This window comes from Maylandia zebra, linkage group LG13 (assembly GCF_041146795.1).
Source record: "Maylandia zebra isolate NMK-2024a linkage group LG13, Mzebra_GT3a, whole genome shotgun sequence".
NCBI classification, from domain to species: domain Eukaryota; kingdom Metazoa; phylum Chordata; class Actinopteri; order Cichliformes; family Cichlidae; genus Maylandia; species Maylandia zebra.
This window is the reverse complement of record NC_135179.1, coordinates 2,874,199-2,900,728: the sequence shown is the minus strand read 5'-3', so window position 1 is coordinate 2,900,728 and position 26,530 is coordinate 2,874,199. Positions and strand designations below refer to the sequence as shown.

Below are 26,530 nucleotides of genomic sequence, written 5' to 3'. Positions count from 1 at the left end.
TTAAACAGAAGGGGTCCCAAGATGGAACCTTGGGGAACTCCACATGTGATACTTGTCTGCTCAGATGTGAAGTTACCTATTGATACAAAGTATTTCCTGTTTTCTAAGTATGTTTTGAACCAGTTTAGTACAGTTCCTGAAAGACCTGCCCAGTTCTCCAGTCGTTTGAGTAATATGTTGTGGTCAACTGTATCAAATGCAGCACTGAGATCCAGCAAAACTAGGACTGACATTTTTCCACTGTCTGTATTCAGACATATGTCATTAAACACTTTGGTCAGAGCGGTTTCAGTGCTGTGGTTCTGTCTAAAACCTGACTGGAAGGCATCGTAGCAATTATTCAGTTTTAAGAAGTAATTGAGCTGTTGAGAAACTGCTTTTTCAATGATCTTACTTAAAAATTGGAGATTTGAGATCGGCCTGTAGTTGTTCATTTGTGTCTTGTCAAGATTGTCCTTTTTCAGTATAGGTTTGATTACAGCAGTTTTTAGTGATTCTGGAAACACACCTGATAATAAAGAAAAGTTGACGATCTGTAACAGGTCTGACTCTAAAGTCTTTGAGACCTTTTTGAAAAAACTTGTTGGCAGGACATCTAAACAGCAAGAGGAGGAGTTCAGTTGACCTAAGATGTCCTCCAGGTCTTTGCTGTTAATAGGGTGAAACTGTTTGATGGTGTTTAAACAGTTTTTCGGTGGACACAGTACATATCCTGGATCTGCTGTTGATGTACCAACTGCTTGTCTAATCTTTTGGATTTTTTCAGTGAAGAATTTGGCAAAGTCATTGCAGGCCATGGTTGAATGAAGTTCAGCTGCCACTGGCACAGGAGGGTTTGTTAGCCTGTCAACTGTAGAAAATAAGACCCGAGCATTATGGCTGTTTTTAGTGATGATGTCAGAGAAGTAGGACCTTCTTGCATTCCTCAGTTGTAAATTATAATTGTGAAGTTTCTCTTTATAAATGTCATAATGAACCTGGAGGTTTGTTTTTCTCCATCTGCGCTCAGCTTTCCTACACTCTCTTTTTTCATTTTTCACCAGTGTGGAGTTTCTCCATGGAGACTTTTTCCTTCCAGAGATAACCTTCACCTTAATGGGAGCAATTGTATTCATTACATTTAACATTTTTGCATTGAAGCTATTGACGAGCTCATTGACTGAACCTCTGGACAGGTCAGGTGTTAATGGGAAGACCTGGTTAAAAATTGCACTACTGTCTTCAGTTATACACCGTTTTGTGATCACTGTTGTTGATATATTTATGTGGGCTGAGATTTTACTTTCAAAGAAAACACAGTAATGATCAGACAGGCCCACATCAGTACCATTTTATACCACAAGGTGGCGCAGTGCTGTAATCTTTATATCAGTGTTAATGAGGAAGTTGTTCTTTACAGCTCTGTGGGACATGTGGGCTTATATAAAAGTGAAAAAGCGAAACCTGCGGCACACGAAACATGTCACCACACTGGTGAAACTCTGCCCCCTGCTGGTGAAAGTTTTAGTCGAGCACTGCAGAGGGAAACTACAAAAAGCTCTTTAAATGTGAGAGCTCAGACTGTGTGTGTCTGTGTGTGTGTGCGTGTGCACACGCTGTTTAAGCAGCCAGTGTTGCTGAAACTTAATCTGATGATGATTCTTCAGATCTGTGTGTGTGTGTGTGTGTGTGTGTGTGTGTGTGTGTGTGTGTGTGTGTGTGTGTGTGTGTGTGTGTGCGTGTGCACACGCTGTTTAAGCAGCCAGTGTTGCTGAAACTTAATCTGATGATGATTCTTCAGATCTGTGTGTGTGTGTGTGTGTGTGTCCATATCAAATTGTGCAGTGGACCACTGGATCGTTTTTCAGCTTTCTACAAAATGAAGACATCAGCTTTTTGTCTCTCTCTCTCACACACACACACACACACACACACACACACACACACACACACACCCCTCTGTTTCCCTGACAAACACACACCTCTCAGCACTTACCTGAACTCACCTCCTTCTCTCTCCTGTCTGTCTCAACCCCCTGACCCCACCCTCCTCCCAGCTCATGGCTGCTCCATCTTTCAGAGGCTCTTCATGTTTTCCTCCTCCTTTCACAGAGTTGGACCTAATTGCATGTTGCATGTGTTTGCTTCGAGGCTTCCAGACTGAATAAACTTTATTCCCTGCAGCAGCTCCTGGGTGGGACGAGCCTCTCGTCTCTTAATTCAGTTCTTTGACCTTTATTTATTTATTTCAGGGCACAGATGTCATGTGTCATATGTCATCCTCGGCCTCTCCAGGCTTTCATCAGCACGACTTTGAGCTCTGTTTTTGCTTTGTTTTTTGTGCGCTGATCATTTGATGGCACCGGTCGAGTGTTTGGACCCAGAAATGGTTTCTGATGGCAGACCATACTTGTGGATTTATTTAAAATAACTGCTGTATTTAAAAGCGTTAGGGTGGTGGTGGTTCGTACCCTGCCTGAGATCTTCACCCGTACAGTCAGTGCAGATGTGCAGGTTGGATCCTGTGTGGCGGCTGAGCAGCTGAATATTTCACTGAATTAACATTTCTAAAATCATACAACCCACATTAATGCCCAGGTTCAATATATAGTTTAAATATTTTGATTGTGTGTGTGTGTGTGTGTGTGTGTGTGTGTGTGTGTGTGTGTGTGTGTGTGTGTGTGTGTGTGTGTGTGTGTGTGTGTGTGTATCTCCAGCTGTTTTTCGGCCCAGAGCAGCTCAGACAATCCAGGTCAAGTGTCTTCAACAGACGAATAAACACACGTCCTGCTCCTCCGTCCTCGGGAGAGTTGAAGACTGAGCCTGTGTGTGTGTGTGTGTTTGACTTTCTCACATTAAGACAATGAAAGGATAGGTGTGCGATTTCAGAATAGAAGACCTGCCCTCTGTGGGGGGTTTTGTGATGTGCACATCTTAGTTTGATTTTGTTAGTCGTGTTTCAGTCTGAGACAGATGATAAAAAGAATCTGATGTTTCCTGGAGTTTTGTTTTAAATTCGAGTAGAAAAGACGGTTTTCATGCACTGACTTTAGAAGTTGGAATATTTCAGTCGTATTTTCGGCTGTTGCAGTGTTTGTGTGCATATCCATGAGTTTGTTTGTTTCTCATCCCGACACGGTTGAGTGCACACATGTGATCTCTCTGTGTGTGTGTGTGTGTGTGTGTGTGTGTGTGTGTGTGTGCTGTCCCCAGGCCCTCAGTGTTCCTGTGTGTCAGAACACAGCTGGTGAAGCAGTTCGTCCCACGGGGCCTTCAGTACAGCCAACACACACACATTTGCTGTAGCTGTGTGTGTGTGTGTGTGAGAGAGAGGGATCCACTCCTCTTGCTCCCCAAACAGCCACCACATGTGCTCCTGGCTCTTCCTATGACTCGATCTCCTAAACACACTGATGTCTGTGAATGTGCTCCCAGGGGTCCCACCTTTAAAGGCACAGCCTGCTGCAAACTGCAGTCACTTCATTCTAACGACGGCTTGTTTGGGTTCAGACTGCAGGAATTTTAAGCAGGACCGGAGTGATTCGACTGTATGTGCTCCATGCCCGCCTTAACGTGTAGGCCGGCCTGAACCAAACATGGAGGATTAATGTGCCGTCGCCTGTTTTGAGCAGCCGTCCGTCCCACACGGTTGGAGACAAACTTAGAGGAAATCAGCAAACAGAACCAACATGCAGGGTAACAACGCTCGCTTCTGTTCCTGAGACATGAAGCTCTTTATTGAGACTACCACAGATCCCACCATACCAGAGCTCCACCGGTCATTAATAAACAGATTTTGGAGAAAACGGATTTGGTTGCAGTTTTCTGTCCTGAAAGTTCCACGTGAGTGTTTGCAGGACTTTGTGGAATCACGAGGACTCAGAAATACTGGAAAATGATTGAAAAGCACAAAAATTCAGCCTTTTTTCATTTTGAATGAAGGTCAGGTTTTGTGTGCATTTAATAAGCCTATCACAGTGTCTCGGGGGGGGGGGGGGGGGGTTTACCTGATCTGTCATGAAGATGGTCCTTTGGCTCTGAAATTCCTCCTAAATGCAGATCCAAGTCAGCAGAGGCAGCCTTAACACAGCCCTGCTGCTTATCTTCATCGTGTTTTATTGATTATCCTCATCAGCAGTGCCCGAGGAGGGGGCTGCGGGGTCAGGGGGGGGGGGGGGGGGGGGCTGTGTGGTTTAACATATCACAGCCAGCTGCCTCTGAACTCCCACGTGGAGACACGAGTCTGACTGAGAGCGGCGTCGCTCTGGTTTCATATCGACGAAGATCTGCCGAAGATGTCGAGGGCGTGTCTGTGTTTCTGTTTGACCAATTAAATAATTAAAATATGATCGTATGGACACGATGGTTCCCAGTCTTATTCATTTGATTGATTTCCAGCTTATTTCCTCACATTAAGCTGATGAAGACTGTGTGTGTGTGTGTGTGTGTGTGTGTGTGTGTGTGTGTGTCTGTGTGTGTGTGTGTCTGTGTGTGTGTGTGTCTGTGTGTGTGTGTGTGTGTGTGTATTGATCAGCACGTGTGTATTGAGTGTTTGCATGCTGATATTATAGGCAGTGTTGTGATCATGCGTTTGTGTGTGTGTGTGTGTGTGTGTGTGTGTTGCCTTCTCCAGTTTAAAGTTTCCTCCTCAGTGGTCAGCAGTGCACCTCCTCCTCCTCCCGTGTCCCGGCCGTCTCCTCTTCCTCCTCCTCATATTCTTCCTCGTCCCCGAGGATCCTCCTCCTCACCGCAGCAGTTGAGGCATTCGATAGAAGCTTTTAGTTTACATCTGCACCACATAAGAGCTGAACTGACACCACGACCAGTGTGTGTGTGTGTGTGTGTGTGTGTGTGTGTGTGTGTGTGTGTGTGTGTGTGTGTGTGTGTGTGTGTGTGTGTGTGTGTCAGTTTACTGGTTGCCGGAACCAATGACACTAAGCTGCTATTTTCTGTGGTTAGCACATCCAGATCCCGATTTTGTGTTTGTGTGTGTGTGTGTATTCATATCTTTGTGGGGACCAAAAATTGAAAGTTTACTTATGGGGACCAGGCTTTTGGTTCCCATAAGTTTGAGACTCAAAATGTGGGTTTAGTGTCTAACTGTTGCCCCAAACAGAAAGCGGTGAGGTGGAAGTTGTGCTGCATTTTTAATGATTAATCTGACCAATAACATGGCTGCTGTGAGGTCACTGTACTAACTCAGCTCCAGTTTTCTTGGTATTTAAATCGTTTTTCATGTCGCATTAATTAGTGCAGATCAGTGTGGATGCTGTTGCTAACCGGGCATAGAAGCTTTAGCTTATTGGCTAAAGCTCCGCCCTTTCATCCATATCAAAACAACATGGCGGCATCTAAAATGCTGACGTTGACGCGTCGAAGTTCAGAACGAATGGGTGATGCTCTCACTGCAGTTCTGCCATCTTTGTGCCTGCTGCTGGTCGGGTTGCTGTTGAGGCGGTCCTTGCTATGATGCAGCTGGTGATGGCAGTCCTAACCAGCTGTCCTGTGCTCTGCCTGTTTGCTCTGCAGGCCGGCTCATTGGGCTGGTTGGTCTAGCTTCTCTCTGATAGGTTTCTTCCAGTGTCACAGTCTCAGGCTCCAGCTGCTGATGGAAGTCCTTCTGGCCTGGAGGTGGTGAGAGGTGGAAGGCCACGCTAACCAGACCCTGCAGCAGGTGGAGAGCTGGTTCAATGCCCCAAACACCACCAGCTGCAGTCCAAGACCGTGAAGCAGGAGTCCATCATGAGGACATGATGGTTATGGGAGGGGCAGCTGGTTTAGATGCACTCGTAGAAACTTTCTTAGAAAATGGGCCACACGAATTCTGAATCTGCAACCTGTGAAGGTGCAGCATCCGTCTGCCAGTGTGCGCTTATAGTTTTAATTCTGATTCCTGTGTGTGTGTGTGTGTGTGTGTGTGTGTGTGTGTGTGTGTGTGTGTGTGTGTGTGTGTGTGTGTGTGTGTGTGTGTGTGTTTGGGCTTCTCCTCTGCAGACACCATTAAATATTCATCCTGCTGCTCGTATTTCTCCTCTCTCATCTGTCCGTCCACTCCCGGCTGCTTTCCTTCTTCCTTCTGTTTTAAATCCTCACACTTTGTTTCTTCTAAAACATCAAAGAAGGAATGCAAACCCAGGAAAGACGTGGAACCAAGAGAACAGAAGAGTTGAGCCAAAAAAATAAAGAGAGACGAGTGGTTGTGACAGATTTGCTGCCCTCCCCTCCATCGATCATTCCTGAAAACAAACACAGGGATCTTAATCCTCTCGTTCTGTTCTGAGTATTGAGTTCAGGTCCTCTGGGGCCTTTATGTCTCTACATGTTCTAATATACATGTATGTGTGTGTGTTTTCTTGTTTTGTAGCTCAGCGTAATGTTCTCCATCTGTTCCTTTTAGTATGAGTGTGTGTTACAGATGAATAATGTCCTGTCTGCTGTGTTTGCAGCTCTGGTATCACATCCACACGTCCTCTGGGTGTCAGTGTTTGTAAGCAGGAGGCTGGGACAGGAATTCAACTGGCTTCTGTGTGTGTGTGTGTGTGTGTGTGTGTGTGTGTGTGTGTGTGTGTGTGTGTGTGTGTGTGTGTGTGTGTGTGTGCGCTGCAGTGTACATGTAAACCTATCTGAGCACAGCAAGGGGAAATTTCAGCCCACGTATTGATTTGCTGCGGCCTGTTTCAGGGTCACTGTGATGTCAGCGTTTGTATTATTATTGCTTTTATTGTCTACAGCTCTTAATTCAACACAGTGACATCAACGCTCATTGATCCCCGTGGAGAGATGAGCTGCTGCATATCAAAATTAAGTCAGCAAAAGGACCTTCTGAAAATTATTTTATATTACTGTAAGTCAACCAAATCAGTTTACCCCCAGAGTCACAGTGTGAACACAAGTTCCTGCGTCTGTGACCAGCTTTGAGCATCAGAATCATACCAAAAGTTTCTGATACTGGAGAAAACGTTAAAAATTGCATTCTGGGTAAACTTTAAAGGCTCATATCAGATGTGGGACAGGTGAAATCTAAGAGAACCACAGGCTCAGGCGTGGAGGTGCCACTTCACACTTGATTTGAAGCTTTAACAGTCTGATGTGGAGGTCGCTGCTTTCTGAATCAAACGACCACCAAACCCAGCACAGTCCGCTCCGTGGCTGCAGCTGCTGTCCATGAAAGTTATGAACAGAATCGGTGAAAGGCGATGCGCCCCACGTAGCGTCGCCTTTTTGTGGGGCTGTTCACTAACAGAAACTGGCACCCGCACACTTGTTTGCTAGCACGGGACCAGAAACTCAACAGGGGAGTGTTGACTGAGGTCAGAGGTCAAATTTAGTGCAGTAAAGTTGTTTATATGGTGATAAATCCCAGCAGCAGTCTCCTCGAGGCGTGTAAGGTAAAGACCCTACGATGAGCCAGCACAGTAACAGCGGGGAGGAAAAGCCCCTAAATCAGGGCCCAGTGTCTCAGTTCTGATACCTCTGGACTGGTTTGGAGGCCGGCTTCCTGCTTTGCTGTTTTCTTTTTTGTTACTTAACGAAGCAAATTTGTCTGACTGGCTGTTGGAGCATGCCGGGGCCGCGATGAAGCAGGTGGATGGTGTCTAAGTACAACTGACATGAATGTATTTTAATTCACATTTTAATTAGATTATCAGTGTTATTGACGAGTTCTTACATTAAGTCTGGAAAAAACTATTCCAGTCCCTCTGTGACAGCAGGACGTGATTAAAAGGCTGAACAGATGATAAATGTGGGTATTGATTTGGAGCACTGAGCAGTAATCTAACTGTAAATAATTTATTAATAGTTTATCAGAGCCACAGCTGTTAGCAATCAATCTGAAGGATGTAATCGGTATGTAAGAAGGGCTTCTTGTCTTTCCATGAACTGTTTACGACTTCATGCTCATCAAAGTTGAAATAACTGCTGTTGGTCGCACTGGCGCCTGTACAGAGACTAGTCATACTTTATTCTCCACGAGGATCACGTGAATAGATTTTTCTTTTAGAATCCAAACCATTGTTATAAAACACTTTTCTTTGGTTCAATCTCCCTTTTCTTGTCTACTCTCGCCACATTTAGGGGTCGTCTCTCACTCTTTCTCACTCTTTCACTTTCCCTCTTTGCACCCGTCCGTCCACACGTCCATCATGCTGTCTATCCGCCTTCTCACCTCCCTCTCTCTGCCCGTCTTCCTGCCTCGATCCATCCATCTGTCTCCCTCCGCCTCCCTCTCCCAGCCTGTCGATCTGTCACTCAGCCCTCCCGCCCGTCTCCCTCTCTGTCCGTCTGCCTCTCTTTGGGTTTTTGCCGCGGGGCCTCTCTGTCAGGATTACAGGACGTCAGGTTGGCCAACATGAACGGCGGTGGTGGGGAAACAAAATGTTCCTCTCAGCACAAAGCCGCTCTAATCCGCTCTCCTCATCCCCCACAGCACAGCCTGATTACAGGAAGGCAAGCATTAGGACAGACAGACGGGCCGAAAGATCGACAGACGGACTGGCAGGGTTTAAGCCAGGCCGATATTTGTATCTGGCTGGTTAACAGACTGATTACTTTGTTGGCCGACTGCCTAATTGGTCTACTAACTGGCTAACTGCCGCTTCAGCTTACCTGGCTGGAAACGAGCCAGGTAATTAGTCTGGGTGATTAACTCGGTGAAAGCCTGGCTGACTGTCTGCCCGCGTGATTTACTGACTTGTTAACTCAGTGACTGATTTAGTGGCTAGCAGTCAAGCCTGGTAGTAAACAATCTGTATAAACCGACCCGTTTCATTTGGACAGTCGTAAAACTCTCCGTGTGTTCCCCTGATCGCACCAGCAACCGCTGGATTACATGGAAGTTAATTTATGAACAGTAAACCTCACACTGTACAACTCAAGGATGAAATGCCAACAAAATGCCCCAAACTGGGTAAAAATATTAGATTTCACTAAGCCTAGGGATTATTTTAGCATCCCAAAATAATCTACAGTGGCTTGGAAGGGCCATAGACAGAACACCCAGTTGTCCCCAATGCATCCATCAGTGTATATGTGTGTTTGTGATAGACAACATGCTGCACTAATGGGCATGTTTTTGAGGTATCAGGTACCTTGAGTGGTCAGTAAGACCAGAATAAATGAACATGAAATATATTTACCATTTTTGACTCGATACTGTTAGAAAGCGAAGCTTTACCATCTCTGAGATCAAAGAAGAACGTCTTACCTCACCTTAATACAGAGCTGTTAGCTTTCTACCACTAGCTTAAGCAGGCAAATAACAATGAAAGCTATATGTTAACAAGCTACTGTAGTTAGCTTGTTAATGCGTACAAGCTAACTACAGCAAAGAAAAGCTGCTGCCTGCTCAGCTCGACAGATTCAGGCCTTGCTTCCAGAGACAATAGCAAACTGTGACCATAAGATGGCAGTAATTAAAGGACGGATGCAAACAGGCAGCGAGAGGAGATTATAGAACAGAACGCTGTTCGATATATAAGGAGAGATTTCACTTTGGCTTTTAATTTATGTTTATTTTTAAATTTTCATAGGCAAGCACTGTGGATTTGGCATTTTATAGTGCTGAGCTTGACTTCTCTGTGTACAAACTTTGTTCAGTTCTCTTTACCCTGATGGATGGGTGTCCGACCGTGGGCACTTTTCAGTTCGTTGCTAACAAACTGATTGTAGCACCTTCACTCACTTTAAAGTCAGTGAAAAACATTTAATCTGCTGCAACTGTAAGTACCAGATGATGGCAACAGATCTGCAGGTCAGACTTTGTGTTTCAGTTTGTGTGTTTTTGCCAAACTCCATCAGACACAGTTTGATGTTAGAACTGTCTCAGAGATGTGATGAATCAACCTCTCGCTTCATTACAGATGCTGGTTAATACACGAAGTTGTATTCATGACATTTAATTCACCAAAAGAAGACAATTTAAATGTTGTGGGTAATTTTATTAAATGTCTTATTCTAATCAGTTACCTCTTTTATGCGTATACATGCGTCCAGAATGTAGATGAAGATAAATCCTCAAATACATGAAATTACAAAAATTCTAACTCGACTGTCTTTTTTTGTTTTGTCGTTTCAGCTTTAACTGCCTACACGTACCTCACCATCTTTGACCTCTTCAGGTGAGTGGGTTACCTCATATTTCTGTTTCCTCTGATTTTATTGGCACTTTAAAGTTGAAATAGTTTATTAAAACGTGACAGTGTAGCTCTGGATAACTGAAAGCTTCTGCAGAACAGGTTTGCCACTGGTGTCTGGAGGTTTCCATTTAAAAAAATAAAAAATCTAACGTGACACAAAATGTGGTTGTTTAATCTTAGTTTGTATTTATTGAGGTCTTTAACAGTCTCGGGAGAGTTACAGAAACTCCGGAGCAGGTTGCAGACTAGACTAGTCTAATAGATTAGAGCCGGTTGAAGATGTTTGGCAGGTTGATCGACGGGTTGAGCGCAGAAACTGATGGCAGACTGCACTCAGCCTGCTCAGCGTAGCTTTGTACCTTCATGTTCTGCTCCTTATGAAAAATAAATTCTGAGATGTTATGAATGAAAAATAAATCAGGAGGAGGTGAACTTGGGCCGACCTCTGTGTCGTGTTGGTTTCTTTTTTCTGCCGCTTGTCTCTCGCTGACTCTTCCTATCTGCCCTTCTCTCGTCTGTCCTCCTCCATCCACTCCATCAATCACCCAATTTCTCTTTCCCTGCCATCACCCTTGCTTCCTCTCATCCTCCTCTTCTCCTTCCTCTGACCTGCAGTTTGATCACCTGTCTCATCAGCTCCTGGGTGACCATGAAGAAACCCAGCCAGGTCTACTCGTTTGGGTGAGTCCACCATAATAACCCAGAACGTGTTGTACACCACAGTTATACTTATATACATTTTCTTTGAATAAACATCTTTATTCAAACGGCTCAGATATCAGTAAATTCTGCCTGGTTTAGATCAAACCACCTCCATGCTGAGGTTCCTCTAGCGTCCAGCAGAGGCAGCAGTGAGTCCATCACCATTCACTCCCATGTTAAACTTTACAGCAGAAATAAACGTGTTTACAGCTCGATGCACAAACTGTTCTGGTTTTTATAGATCATTTCATAACAACTGTACGGGGAGAAAAGGTTTTTATAACTTAGCTGTTTAAATTGTATTAAAACCAAAATGTTTCCATTATTATGGGCGTGGCCTCTTTGACTGACAGTAGCCGTAGCTGCTAGCTGTCCTCTGAATGGGACCTCTGGGCCGTGTTTTTACAGTTGGACCCCAGATATCGTTTGAACAGACTGTCTGTGACGTCTGAGCTCCAGCATTAATTAGCAGGTATTTCTGTCTTTGTAAAATGCTTAAGTTGAAGCATAAAAATGGGACTTAACAAAGAATGAATGCACAGTCATTAGCTCCATCTTTATTATACAGTCGATGCTTTGCTGTACTTCTTTTGAAGTGTAATTTTGAGCGAGCCCATCCTTTTTAGTGCACGCTGCAGTATTTCTGAGCAGATTTGTGGGATCAAATTCAAATTCAAATTTTATTTGTCACGTACACAGTCATACACAGTACGATATGTAGTGAAATGCTTGGACAACTGCTCGTGACCTAAAGAGAACAAAAAAAAGGAAAAGGCTATGAATAAGATAGGAAATAAATATGAAAAATTAAAAAGGGTAAATTTAACTAGGAAGGAATAAAATATAAATTAAGGTTAAAAATGAAATAACTGTACAACACAAATTAGAATGAAGGGTAAATTTAACTGGGAAGAATAAGATAAAATATATAAATTAAAGTTGAAAATAAAATAACTGTACAACAAAATACACAATACACAATATAGAACTATATAAGAATGTATGAAGAAATCTAAATATAAATAAATATATACACAATAACAGCAGCTGTACAAGTATTAACCGGAAATGAAGAATATAGTGACCAGTGTTGTGCAAAACCAAAGTCCAGAAAGTCCAGTGTGTGTGTAAGAACTGTATGTGTGGGTCAGTACTGTGTGGTGGTGTGATTGAGAGACCGTATCGCCTGCGGGAAGAAGCTCCTCCTCAGTCTCTCTGTGTTGGTCTTCAGGGAGCGGAATCGCTTTCCTGACCTCAGCAGAGAGAACAGTCTGTTGTTGGGATGGCTGAGGTCCTTCACCATCTTCCTGGCCTTGGTCCAGCACCGCCTGCTGTAGATTGAGTGCAGGTCAGGGAGCTCGGAGCGGATGGTGCGCTCAGCTGACCGCACAACCCTCTGTAGAGCTCGTCTGTCCTGCATGGTGCTGTTCCCGAACCAGGTTAAGATGTTTCCCGCCAGGATGCTCTCTATGGTGCACGAGTAAAAGTTCCTGAGCACCTTGGAGGGCAGTTGGAAGTCTCTCAAGCGTCTGAGGTGGTAGAGACGCTGACGGGCCTTTTTCACCACGGTGTTGATGTGACAGGACCATGACAGGTCCTGCGTGATGTGAACTCCGAGGTATTTGAAGCTGTCCACTCTCTCCACTGGGCACTCGTTGATGACGGGGGTCTGGTAGTTCCTCTCCTGCTTAGTGCTGAAGTCCACTATCAGCTCCTTTGTCTTACTGACGTTTAGAGGGAGGTTGTTCCTCTGGCACCAGTTCTCCAGATTCCTAATCTCCTTCAGGTAGGCCGTCTCGTTGTTATCAGAGATCAGGCCCACCACGACGGTGTCGTCAGCAAACTTGATGATGGTGGTGGAGCTGGTAGTGGCCACACAGTCATATGTGTACAAAGAGTACAGCAGGGGGCTCAGAACACACCCCTGGGGGGCTCCAGTGCTGAGAGTGGTGGAGGCTGAGACATGTCCGCCCATCCTTACTGCCTGTGGTCTGCCAGTTAGGAAGTTGGAGATCCACTGACACATAGATGAGCTGAGTCCCAGATGCTCCAGCTTGGTGGTGAGTGTGGAGGGAATTATGGTGTTAAATGCAGAGCTGTAGTCTATGAAGAGCATTTTAACATAATTCCCCCTTCTAGTGTCCAAGTGAGTGAGTGATGTGTGGAGGAGATGAGAGATGGCATCGTCTGTGGAACGATTTGGACGGTAAGCAAACTGTAGTGGGTCCAGTGTGTCTGGTAGTGAAGAAATGATGAAGTCTCTGACCAGGCGTTCAAAGCACTTCATCACTACTGAGGTGAGGGCTACAGGGCGATAGTCATTGAGAGAAGCAGGGTGGGGTTTCTTCGGGACAGGAACAATGATGGACTCTTTGAAGCATGTGGGGATCACCGACTGAGATAAAGAGATGTTGAATATCTCAGTGAACACAGGAGCTAGCTGGTATGCGCAGTCTCTGAGGATACGACCTGGGATGCCGTCTGGTCCTGCTGCTTTCCTGGTGTTCACTCTCTTGAAGGCTCTCCTTACTTCATGCTTTGTGCCTTTGCTTTTGGTTTTCGTTGCTAAACGTCGGCCTCTGAAAAGTGAAATTAGCAGCGACCTTCTGTGGCCGTGATCCACTCCAGACTGTAGACTCGTTTTCCAGGTCCAGACCTGAGAGATTTATTTTTAGGCATCCGTTGGTTTATATTTACTGCAGTCGTTACTGACATGAATGTATCAGCATCGCTTCCTTCCTTTGGTTTGGGCTCCATCTGTGTTTGTTTATGCGCTGTCATTTGTTTGTGTGTCTCTCACGAACACACACACACAGCCAGTTTACTGTCTGTGTGTGTCTGTGAGCTGGCTAAACAGTGCTTTTGCAGCTGACAGGTGATCTCTGACCTTGAGGTGTGGGAGACTGGTGATCGTGTGGAAATCTGCTTTTCAGCTTCAGTTGACACCAATAATGCCCAAGTGTGTGTTTGTGTGTCTGCAATTGTGTGTGTGTCCTAATGGACTTTCAGTACCTAAATGGCCCACAGCCCAGTTCAACCAGTGTCTGACTCCTTTAAACCCCACCGGAGCTGAACTGGTCTTTTCAGGAATTAGCCTGATCCATGTTTGTTCTAATGCTTAGCACCTCATGACCACCTCAGGCTGCAGTTTAGTTTGATCACAGTAGGCTTATCATGAAAGTTATCCAGCTCCATATTTTTATTCTAACTGTTAGAGCAGCTTTGCATGATTCACAGTTCAAAATAATCCATATTTTACTGATTCTGGGCTTTTCTGCAGCCTGTAGGATCATCCTCAAACTATTTTAATTCCTCCATGAAATCAGCGTTCTTCTGATTGGCTATCCCTCACAAACCAAAAGTTTGATCAGTAGGTGGGCGGAGCTTATGTGCCCAAAATGACCAGTTAACTGTAATTATACCCAGAGTATGTTTAGAATATACAAATAAAATAAATTGTATGAAATGATGCTGGATAAAGACAATTTACAGTTCATTAAAATTAAGACATGATGCATAAAAACAAGAAAACAGTAAATGTACAATTTAATAAAGGACATCAAACAAAAAATAAACGCTGACGAATAATGAAAAGATAAACACGATCCAGATCTTCACTCGGTGATGACCACCTGATCACAGTGGGACGTTATCATTCAGCCATTTAAATTAGCAGTCAAAACTATCCCCATAAGTATTTTTAATCAGAAATATTCTTTTTTTCATCCCAGACGTTAAGAACATGAAATTAAACACTAAATGCAAACTGTTAGAAATAAAATATCTCAGTTACATGAAAAGAATTTCACATAATAACAGTTAAATTCTAAAAGTAACCAAGAGCTTTCATATGCTGCATTAATGTGTGAATATAACACAATAAAGTGGATTTACAGGGTGAATAAATGTTTAGACTCAAATGTTTGAAACAATTATAAACCATGAATAGCGGCGCTGTCATCTGCACGGTGACAGGGCTGTCAGAGCGAAGGAGGCAGCTTCTAATTCTGTTTCCCCCAAAACATCATCGCCACCACCCGACAGCGTGGTGTTGATTCATTAGCACTGAGCGCGTTTCCAGGTTGAGCAGTGACTCACTTCTTTAAGTCAGCGGCGTGATGGACGGTAATAACGCGTCCTCACTAAACTGACTTTATGTACGATCAATATTGATCTTATCTTTAACTAGGAGGAGGGGCACACATGATGATGTCAGCAGACGGCAGCTTTACGTGGAGCCTGTGTAGATTAACCACAGGAGGTTGCAGAGCAGAGTGTGACCTTTGACCCCACATCAGTGGGAACTATGTGGGATTTTATTTAGGAGTCATCTGTGAGCGTCCCCACTCTGCAGTCCTGGTGAGACGAGGAACCCATTAACCTGAAGGCGTCGGGAGTTAGCCCGCTGACGTCGAGTAAAGTCTCTCACAAGACCTTGTCCCCCCCCCGCCTGTTTTGATTACCAGACAGGTGCTGCTAATCAACGCACTTGATTAGTTGAGCATCAGTAAGAGTGAGCACATCTGTAAAGCAGAGGTTTGGAGCGTTCAGGTGTGTGTTAATGCCACAGTCCTCTCAGGAATGGACGTCCAGCAAAGTCCCCCTGAGGTCAGACCGGGCTGTGCTCCACTGCAGATTCTACAGGCCTCAGTTAGCAGGCTTAAGGTTAAAGGTCATGGCAGGTTTGGAAAGGTTAGCAGCACAGCTTAGGTTTGCAAAGCTGCATCTGAACAAAGAACAAGACTGCTGGAACAGACGAGACCACAGAGGAGACGTTTGTCAAAACCAACTCCTCAGACCAGCTGTGAGCACGGGGAGGAGTGGACCGTGAACTCCTCAGTATACAGAATGGTAAATGGCCTGTATTTATATAGCGCTTTACTAGTCCCTAAGGACCCCAAAGCGCTTTACATATCCAGTCATCCACCCATTCACACACACATTCACACACTGGTGATGGCAGCTACATTGTAGCCACAGCCAGCCTGGGCCGCACTGACAGAGGCGAGGCTGCCGGACACTGGCGCCACCGGGCCCTCTGACCACCACCAGTAGGCAACAGGTGAAGTGTCTTGCCCAAGGACACAACGACCGAGACTGTCTAAGCCGGGGCTCGAACCGGCAACCTTCTGATTACAAGGCGAACTCCCAACTCTTGAGCCACGATCGCCCGAAGTAGAGTCACATGTGTCCCACAGCTACAGCTTGGACCAAACTGAGTCATCAGCAGGACAAAGATCCAATCACAGCTGCAAATCTGCAACAGAACAGCTGAAGAAGGACAGAATGAAGCTGCAGCGATGGTGATGTCACAGCGCAGAGCTCAGCTTGACTGAGATGCTGCAGCTTCAAAGAGCTGTGCTGAAAACCTCTGTGAGCTGAAGCAACGCCGTAAAGAAGAGTAGAAACCATCACAGCAGCTTATTGTTGCTGAAGGCGGTCCTATGAGCTGCTGAATCTTATTGGTCTAAAATCAAAAACAGGAATTGGCACATGTTATAATTATCTTTAGGAAAAATAAGTATGAAAGAGTTCAGATCCATCAGTGTTCGCACTTAAACAGGGTTTGCGTTTTTCTGAGATTGAAGGACTTTGGACAAATCCAGTCGCTTCATAAGTCTCTGGTTTTTGTCTCTATGGCAACAGTATCTTGACAGCTCATCACCACTGTCGCCACCATTGTGCAAAGGACTGGCGTCGCCCCATTCCTGTCTCTGTCCGCCTTATCTCGCTGCTCGGAAATAGACATCCCCATTTTTCCCTGGTGACGAGTCCCGCCCACACGATGTGCTGCCACAAACGGCGGTGACGACACCGGCTGAGAGGTTCAGAGATTTCTGAACACGGTCACATTCAGAAATCAAACCTCTAACTGTGCAGCCAAGTTTCTTCTTTAGAGCTGAGACTGAATCCACTCAGCCTCTTAGCCCCGATCTGTTCACCTCACCTGCACCTGCAGGGTCAGGACAAATGACTGCGAGAGGGAGGGGCTAAACAGGTACCTGGAAATCAAAGTGTCTTCTGAGAGAAACTGTACTTCCTGTGAAAGGAAAGAACGTGTGAATGTGTCCGATAAACCGGGTGGATGTGAGAGGGTGGAGTTAAGGTGGTTTACACCCAATGTCATTTACCCATTATATTGTATATTGTATAGCTTTCTTGTTATATGTAAAATTGTATTGTATTTATTTAAATTTTTACTTTTTAATTATTTTACCTGCATTTTTTAATCACTCTTATATTTAAATGTTCATTTGCTATTTTATCTAGGGATTGAGAGTAACGTAGTTTCTATTCTCTGTATGTCCTGTACATGTGGCAGAATTGACAATAAAGTTGACTTTGACTAAACTCAGAGGTGTATTCATGGTTGTTATTGGTGACATAAGGGTTTATTCCGGTCTGAATCAGCTGGTGTTGAGCTTTGGTTCCTCACAGAGAATACTCACACGTAATGCAGCCGTCAGTATGTTTTACATGAGCTTCCTCCTCTGAGACTGCAGACTCAAACCGAACCAGTCCTCCTTAAATGTACATCAGTGCATCAGGCTGTAAACATGTTTATTTCTGCTGTAAACTTTAACCTGGGAGTCTCAGGGGACTCGGGGTGGGTTTAAAAAATCGTTTTTTCCGATTCAAAATGATTTTAGTTTGAATAAAACGATATTCATTCATTAAATCCTGAATCGATTTTTAACTATAAATACATTTTGCCAGAAACGCCAGAATCTCAGGTTAAAGGTCACAGAACTATTTCAGCACCCGCCAAACAGGTGAAACAGTAAATGAGAGCAGGTACACGGTCACTCGATGGTACGGACACGCCCCCGGGGCTGAAAGCCGACGTCTCACAGATTCTGAGGCTGCAGGTTTCATCACTCCAGCCAAAGTTCACTGAACCAGCAGCAAAAGAAGATCCGAACTACACGTTCGATAAACATCGTCATGAATTCTCTTTTACTTTTGCTTCCACCACGATAAAATCACACTTCCTCACAGCGCTCTCTCTCAGCGTACTCAGAGACCAGTTTACCATCAAACATCTCAGTTTTCTGCATTATTCTCTTGCTTGTTACGCACGAGTCTACAGTTGTGTTCAGTGCTGTCGGCCTCTGTTTTTTTTTCCTCCAAAAATGACAGTAAAGCCTCATTTCTGCTGTTCAGTCAGGAAGAAATGTAAACTTTTTAAAGTGATGCCAAATTGCTTCATTGTGTCTGTAATCAAACCTCTGTAACTTTGCTCTGCTTCACTTCAGCAGCATCAGGTAACGTAAAGATGTTGATTCATGGTTTTCCTCAGTTTTTGATCGAGTGCAGAATATTTTTAAGGTTCTCTGTTAGAAACAGGACAGGACAGGAAAATGTGCTTCATGTTTTTCTGTTTTATCCTCAGTGACTTTGACACAAAGGCGTCTGCTGTGATGCTCACTCCTCTGACGAAGTCTCACAGTGTCAGCTTTGTTTTTATACATATATAAAATATGGAGATGTGCTGATAAATGATCAGAATTATAATTTTTCTGACCGTTTGAGTCCAAATTGAATTAAATCGATTCGATCATAGAAATCAAAATCGATACCCAGCCCTAATGGAGACTGACTCACTGATGGAGCATCTGGTGGGCACTAGAGGAACTGCAGCTGTAGTACTTTGAGTCGCAGCTTCATCTCTTCGCCCTGAGGCCGACGCTTGCTTCGTTTTGATTTGACATGCATCTGCAGCTGTGGCACATCCTGGTTCAGGTTATTGTAGTGAGATGGATCTAATGTATATTTGAGTGACTATATTTGAATATGCTTCACAGAGTAAAGCTGGTGTTAGAGAGCGGAGCGGTTCATTTGTCTCCCTGTGGAGAGGTTATGTCAGGCTATGTTCCTGTGCATGAGCATTAAAGTGTGAACCCAAAGCAGGGACGTGTCCCGAGGCTCGGAGACGACAGACCTCAGCTTCATGTTTGAGTCTGGAAGGAATAAACTCCATTCTGTTTTATTCTATATTTGACTATTTTTACTCCATAATTGTCCTTTTTTGCTCTTAATCTACCGTTTTTTACTTTGTTTTTGACAGAGGCCCATGAAAATAGAAATCGTAATCTCTTTTTCTTGAGGTGTTTCAGGGAAACCTTTAGACCCAGAATCTGAATCAAGCATCCAACCCTATAAATGCTGAGAAGATCTCCCTCGGCCGCCGAAGCTGCTGCAGTGGGAATATTGCTTATAGGTGCTCAAAGCCGTCAGGAAGTGACCGTACACCAGCATGAGTCCAAAACATCAGCGTTTTTGGATTTTGATGAGTGTGTTGGTGTGTCGTGTATATATATCTGACTGTGTGTGTGTTCCTCTTGTCTGCAGGTTTGAAAGACTGGAAGTTTTGGCAGTTTTTGCCTCCACTGTTCTCGTCCAGCTGGGAGCTTTGTTCATCCTGAAGGAAAGGTGTGTAGGTCTCTCTCACTCACACTGTTAATCCTCTTGAACATTCAAAAGTTTGTGAACCTGTGGTTTGTTCGGGTAAAAGTGTGAACACACACTTCATTCACGTCTAAGCCTTATCTCGATTAAACACAATCGTTCTTCTGGAAAAAGTCCTTCTTTCTTTACTCCTGCCAGCGTTTTTTAAATAGTGATCTCACAAACTGACAGTTATAGTTCTTGCAAACTGTGATGAGACTGATGTTAAACAAGTGGACAAAAATGGGTGTGAAATAGTTTTTCTGCTAAACTCTACAACACAAACACTTTTTGGGCAAGTGGGTTGCTGTAGTGTGTGTGTGTGTGTGTGTGTGTGTGTGTGTGTGTGTGTGTGTGAGAGATGTTTTTCAGACTGTGGGAATGTCACTGCCTAGCTGTGTCTGTCAGTGTAACACACACACACACAAACACACAGTCACACCTTCAGGTGGCCTGTGTGAGGTTGTCCTGCGGTCAGTTCTTAGGGGAGGGAGGGGTTCCTTTCCCTTTCCAGAAAACTGAAACACACACAGACACACACACAGGTCTGTTCACGCTTTCATCTGCAGACACGTGTGTGTTTTGGGAATATTGGCCTCAGCATTTATCAACCTGCATAAATGCATTTATGAATGGAGCGTCGAGGAAAACTGACCACACACACCTAAAATACCACAGAGTACTTTGTAAACGTGGCCTTTGTGTAAGAGGAAAATCAGATTCACAGAAAGTTCATTTGTATTTATTACTGCGACTCGCTCCACAGGAGAGAGTCCTGACTGCTCTGCCTTCCATTATAACGTTGAGTTACTCTGCAAACCACGAGTCAGCCTGCAGTGTGTGGATGATGTGCTGCTACGAGGTCTTTAATCGGGCCTGACGTTTAAGGATTTTAAATTCATTTCTCCACAGAGACACTAATGATGGGGAAATGTGCTCTCTGTCTGTGCTCAGTCAGGACTCTGCAGCTTAGCCTGAGTCTTAGTTTTAATATTGCAAACCTGAATGCTGCATAAAGTGATTTACTCAGAGTAAACTTGATTAGCTCCATTAATAAAAGCAAAAATCCCATCAGGTTTAAATACAGCCGATCGGTTTGTGGTTCAGTGAGGTTAAAGTCTTCAGTTGCACTGCAGCTGTCAGTGAAACGTCTCAGGTAAATTCAACACGTCAAGTTCACCACGACTCGTACATGAGCTGGATCATTGGTGTGGCGAGCTTCTAATTCCGACCTAACACACCGAGGGTCACGAGATTTACTGCTGCAGAGTCTGTCTCTCTGTGCAGACTCACAGAGGTGACATGGATGAAAAACAGCCTGCACCTCATTTTCATTGCCTAAATTTAACCACGAAGGTGTTTAGTCCCAGAACCTCACTGTGCTGAGAGAGCGCTCAGATATTCTGGGATGTTCTTCTTCACGAGTGATGCAAAGGAGGAATGTGAGGTTTGATACAGACGTGTTATCAGACTGAGCTCAGCTTTAGATCTGTCAGTCCACCTACCCTCTGTCTGTGGGTCCCTCTCTCCTCGTGTCCCTCTGTCTGTGAGTCCCTCTCTCCTCGTGTCCCTCTGTCTGTGAGTCCCTCTCTCCTCGTGTCCCTCTGTCTGTGAGTCCCTCTCTCCTCGTGTCCCTCTGTCTGTGGCTCCCTCTCTCCTCGTGTCCCTCTGTCTGTGAGTCCCTCTCTCCTCGTGTCCCTCTGTCTGTGGCTCCCTCTCTCCTCGTGTCCCTCTGTCTGTGGCTCCCTCTGTCCTCGTGTCCCTCTGTCTGTGGCTCCCTCTCTCCTCGTGTCCCTCTGTCTGTGGCTCCCTCTCTCCTCGTGTCCCTCTGTCTGTGAGTCCCTCTCTCCTCGTGTCCCTCTGTCTGTGGCTCCCTCTCTCCTCGTGTCCCTCTGTCTGTGGCTCCCTCTGTCCTCGTGTCCCTCTGTCTGTGGCTCCCTCTCTTCTCGTGTCCCTCTGTCTGTGGCTCCCTCTCTCCTCGTGTCCCTCTGTCTGTGAGTCCCTCTCTCCTCGTGTCCCTCTGTCTGTGAGTCCCTCTCTCCTCGTGTCCCTCTGTCTGTGGCTCCCTCTCTCCTCGTGTCCCTCTGTCTGTGAGTCCCTCTCTCCTCGTGTCCCTCTGTCTGTGAGTCCCTCTCTCCTCGTGTCCCTCTGTCTGTGGCTCCCTCTCTCCTCGTGTCCCTCTGTCTGTGGCTCCCTCTCTCCTCGTGTCCCTCTGTCTGTGAGTCCCTCTCTCCTCGTCTCCCTCTGTCTGTGAGTCCCTCTCTCCTCGTGTCCCTCTGTCTGTGGCTCCCTCTCTCCTCGTGTCCCTCTGTCTGTGGCTCCCTCTCTCCTCGTGTCCCTCTGTCTGTGGCTCCCTCTCTCCTCGTGTCCCTCTGTCTGTGAGTCCCTCTCTCCTCGTGTCCCTCTGTCTGTGAGTCCCTCTCTCCTCGTCTCCCTCTGTCTGTGGCTCCCTCTGTCCTCGTGTCCCTCTGTCTGTGGCTCCCTCTCTCCTCGTGTCCCTCTGTCTGTGAGTCCCTCTCTCCTCGTGTCCCTCTGTCTGTGAGTCCCTCTCTCCTCGTCTCCCTCTGTCTGTGGCTCCCTCTGTCCTCGTGTCCCTCTGTCTGTGGCTCCCTCTCTCCTCGTGTCCCTCTGTCTGTGAGTCCCTCTCTCCTCGTCTCCCTCTGTCTGTGAGTCCCTCTCTCCTCGTGTCCCTCTGTCTGTGGCTCCCTCTGTCCTCGTGTCCCTCTGTCTGTGGCTCCCTCTGTCCTCGTGTCCCTCTGTCTGTGGCTCCCTCTCTCCTTGTGTCCCTCTCTGTCTGTGAGTCCCTCTCTCCTCGTCTCCCTCTGTCTGTGGCTCCCTCTGTCCTCGTGTCCCTCTGTCTGTGGCTCCCTCTCTCCTCGTGTCCCTCTGTCTGTGAGTCCCTCTCTCCTCGTCTCCCTCTGTCTGTGGCTCCCTCTGTCCTCGTGTCCCTCTGTCTGTGGCTCCCTCTCTCCTCGTGTCCCTCTGTCTGTGAGTCCCTCTCTCCTCGTCTCCCTCTGTCTGTGGCTCCCTCTGTCCTCGTGTCCCTCTGTCTGTGGCTCCCTCTCTCCTCGTGTCCCTCTGTCTGTGAGTCCCTCTCTCCTCGTGTCCCTCTGTCTGTGAGTCCCTCTCTCCTCGTCTCCCTCTGTCTGTGGCTCCCTCTGTCCTTGTGTCCCTCTGTCTGTGGCTCCCTCTCTCCTCGTGTCCCTCTGTCTGTGAGTCCCTCTCTCCTCGTCTCCCTCTGTCTGTGAGTCCCTCTCTCCTCGTGTCCCTCTGTCTGTGGCTCCCTCTGTCCTCGTGTCCCTCTGTCTGTGGCTCCCTCTGTCCTCGTGTCCCTCTGTCTGTGGCTCCCTCTCTCCTCGTGTCCCTCTGTCTGTGAGTCCCTCTCTCCTCGTGTCCCTCTGTCTGTGGCTCCCTCTGTCCTCGTGTCCCTCTGTCTGTGGTTCCCTCTGTCCTCGTGTCCCTCTGTCTGTGGCTCCCTCTGTCCTCGTGTCCCTCTGTCTGTGGCTCCCTCTCTCCTCGTGTCCCTCTGTCTGTGAGTCCCTCTCTCCTCGTCTCCCTCTGTCTGTGGCTCCCTCTCTCCTCGTGTCCCTCTGTCTGTGAGTCCCTCTCTCCTCGTCTCCCTCTGTCTGTGGCTCCCTCTGTCCTCGTGTCCCTCTGTCTGTGGCTCCCTCTCTCCTCGTGTCCCTCTGTCTGTGAGTCCCTCTCTCCTCGTCTCCCTCTGTCTGTGGCTCCCTCTCTCCTCGTGTCCCTCTGTCTGTGAGTCCCTCTCTCCTCGTCTCCCTCTGTCTGTGGCTCCCTCTCTCCTCGTGTCCCTCTGTCTGTGAGTCCCTCTCTCCTCGTCTCCCTCTGTCTGTGGCTCCCTCTGTCCTCGTGTCCCTCTGTCTGTGGCTCCCTCTCTCCTCGTGTCCCTCTGTCTGTGAGTCCCTCTCTCCTCGTCTCCCTCTGTCTGTGGCTCCCTCTGTCCTTGTGTCCCTCTGTCTGTGGCTCCCTCTCTCCTCGTGTCCCTCTGTCTGTGGCTCCCTCTCTCCTCGTGTCCCTCTGTCTGTGAGTCCCTCTCTCCTCGTGTCCCTCTGTCTGTGAGTCCCTCTCTCCTCGTGTCCCTCTGTCTGTGGCTCCCTCTGTCCTCGTGTCCCTCTGTCTGTGGCTCCCTCTCTCCTCGTGTCCCTCTGTCTGTGAGTCCCTCTCTCCTCGTCTCCCTCTGTCTGTGAGTCCCTCTCTCCTCGTGTCCCTCTGTCTGTGGCTCCCTCTCTCCTCGTGTCCCTCTGTCTGTGGCTCCCTCTGTCCTCGTGTCCCTCTGTCTGTGGCTCCCTCTCTCCTCGTGTCCCTCTGTCTGTGAGTCCCTCTCTCCTCGTCTCCCTCTGTCTGTGAGTCCCTCTCTCCTCGTGTCCCTCTGTCTGTGGCTCCCTCTCTCCTCGTGTCCCTCTGTCTGTGGCTCCCTCTGTCCTCGTGTCCCTCTGTCTGTGGCTCCCTCTCTCCTCGTGTCCCTCTGTCTGTGAGTCCCTCTCTCCTCGTGTCCCTCTGTCTGTGAGTCCCTCTCTCCTCGTCTCCCTCTGTCTGTGGCTCCCTCTGTCCTCGTGTCCCTCTGTCTGTGGCTCCCTCTCTCCTCGTGTCCCTCTGTCTGTGAGTCCCTCTCTCCTCGTGTCCCTCTGTCTGTGAGTCCCTCTCTCCTCGTCTCCCTCTGTCTGTGGCTCCCTCTGTCCTCGTGTCCCTCTGTCTGTGGCTCCCTCTCTCCTCGTGTCCCTCTGTCTGTGAGTCCCTCTCTCCTCGTCTCCCTCTGTCTGTGAGTCCCTCTCTCCTCGTGTCCCTCTGTCTGTGGCTCCCTCTGTCCTCGTGTCCCTCTGTCTGTGGCTCCCTCTGTCCTCGTGTCCCTCTGTCTGTGGCTCCCTCTCTCCTCGTGTCCCTCTGTCTGTGAGTCCCTCTCTCCTCGTCTCCCTCTGTCTGTGGCTCCCTCTGTCCTCGTGTCCCTCTGTCTGTGGCTCCCTCTCTCCTCGTGTCCCTCTGTCTGTGAGTCCCTCTCTCCTCGTCTCCCTCTGTCTGTGGCTCCCTCTGTCCTCGTGTCCCTCTGTCTGTGGCTCCCTCTCTCCTTGTGTCCCTCTGTCTGTGAGTCCCTCTCTCCTCGTGTCCCTCTGTCTGTGAGTCCCTCTCTCCTCGTCTCCCTCTGTCTGTGGCTCCCTCTGTCCTTGTGTCCCTCTGTCTGTGGCTCCCTCTCTCCTCGTCTCCCTCTGTCTGTGAGTCCCTCTCTCCTCGTCTCCCTCTGTCTGTGAGTCCCTCTCTCCTCGTGTCCCTCTGTCTGTGGCTCCCTCTGTCCTCGTGTCCCTCTGTCTGTGGCTCCCTCTGTCCTCGTGTCCCTCTGTCTGTGGCTCCCTCTCTCCTCGTGTCCCTCTGTCTGTGAGTCCCTCTCTCCTCGTGTCCCTCTGTCTGTGGCTCCCTCTGTCCTCGTGTCCCTCTGTCTGTGGTTCCCTCTGTCCTCGTGTCCCTCTGTCTGTGGCTCCCTCTGTCCTCGTGTCCCTCTGTCTGTGGCTCCCTCTCTCCTCGTGTCCCTCTGTCTGTGAGTCCCTCTCTCCTCGTCTCCCTCTGTCTGTGGCTCCCTCTCTCCTCGTGTCCCTCTGTCTGTGAGTCCCTCTCTCCTCGTCTCCCTCTGTCTGTGGCTCCCTCTGTCCTCGTGTCCCTCTGTCTGTGGCTCCCTCTCTCCTCGTGTCCCTCTGTCTGTGAGTCCCTCTCTCCTCGTCTCCCTCTGTCTGTGGCTCCCTCTGTCCTCGTGTCCCTCTGTCTGTGGCTCCCTCTCTCCTCGTGTCCCTCTGTCTGTGAGTCCCTCTCTCCTCGTCTCCCTCTGTCTGTGGCTCCCTCTGTCCTTGTGTCCCTCTGTCTGTGGCTCCCTCTCTCCTCGTGTCCCTCTGTCTGTGGCTCCCTCTGTCATGAACTCTTGGATGACCAGAACCATGAGGCTGCAGATGCAGGAGGAGCTCTGAAGGCAGCGTGGAGTTGCAGCTCCGTCAGGTTGAGGTGGTTTACGAAAGGAAGTCAGGAAACATGGCTCTCTTTGGAGGATTTTCAGTTACGAGTAGAAACCCAAATGAACAGGTTAAAAGTTGTGACCATTTCATCTGATACACTCATGTTTGGTGACTGTGCACCAGACCGGGCACTCGAGGGTTAAATCTTCCTGTGTGTTGCTGGTGGACGTTCACGGTTTTGATGCTGCTGTTAAACAGCAGTTTAATTTAAAGGTCTGCGATTTTCTTCGTTTCTGCTCCTTCCTGTGAGCGAGGCAGCACACACACACACACACACAAAGCTTTGTGTGTGTGTGTGTGTGTGTGTGTGTGTGTGTGTGTGTGTGTGTGCGCGTGCATGCATGTTGGGGGAGGTGGGGGGGGTCTGTGCACACCATGAAAGGCTCAGTAGGGCAGCAGCACAGGGGGCGGAGCCAGATGAAACCATGTCATGCATGCTTGTGCGTGCATGTGTGTTAATGTATTTCCTGTTTTCTCTCTGTTTGTTCACCCCTTGTCTCCTTTGATTCATTTCATTTGTCTCGATCACTCTGCCTCTAGCTCACACACACACACACACACACACACACACACACACACACACAGTGTAGTCCCACCTGGCCACTGTTGTTGACGGTGTTTGTTTCTGTTTTGTTAGTGTGGAGCGCTTCATGGAGCAGCCTGAGGTCCATACGTAAGTATTACCCATGCACACACACACACACACACACACACACACACACACACACACACACACACACACACACACAAATTCCCATGTGACATTGTAAACAGACACAGCATGATACCCCCGTGTGTGTGTCTGTAAAAGCACACACACAGAGCCTGCCAGCTGTTGTCAGAACAGAACATCCCAAACAAACTGGGTCAGACAGACCCACAAACACGGCGGGATTGGGACTGAGTCGGAGGATCGTGTTTGTCCACAGCAGCACGCTGAACCCTTGCCTCCTTCACTGACCAGTCTGCATACACCAACTAAAGCAGACCAGTAAGATCTGTCCATGCTTCCTCCCTCGGTGGTATCGTTTATGTTTTCCATACCTACCGAGTGTTTTCCTGGTTTCAGAGTTTTCTGTAGGTTGTTCAGATTTCTTGTGAAGTCTGGAATAAACATCAAGGTAATCAGAGTGGAGATATGAGCGTTGGGAAGGTGGAGCGTGGAGGTTTTACTGAACCTTTGAGGCATCGGCGCAGCCAAACATCAAAGTTTAACTCAGTTTGCGTCTGAATGGGAAGTCGCTGGTTGAT

General features: G+C 47.4%; 1 protein-coding gene across 2 annotated transcripts in view; it reads left to right on the top strand.

The window, feature by feature from the left end:
- The window catches only part of slc30a6 (solute carrier family 30 member 6), a 61,904-nt gene that overhangs the window by 15,852 nt on the left and 19,522 nt on the right, over positions 1-26,530 (top strand). For both annotated transcript variants that reach the window (XM_014411834.3, XM_076891402.1), the window contains 4 exons: positions 10,055-10,097; positions 10,731-10,796; positions 19,170-19,250; positions 25,917-25,952. In XM_014411834.3, coding sequence (XP_014267320.1) covers positions 10,055-10,097; positions 10,731-10,796; positions 19,170-19,250; positions 25,917-25,952 — 226 coding nt within the window. The remainder of the gene's footprint in view (positions 1-10,054; positions 10,098-10,730; positions 10,797-19,169; positions 19,251-25,916; positions 25,953-26,530) is intronic.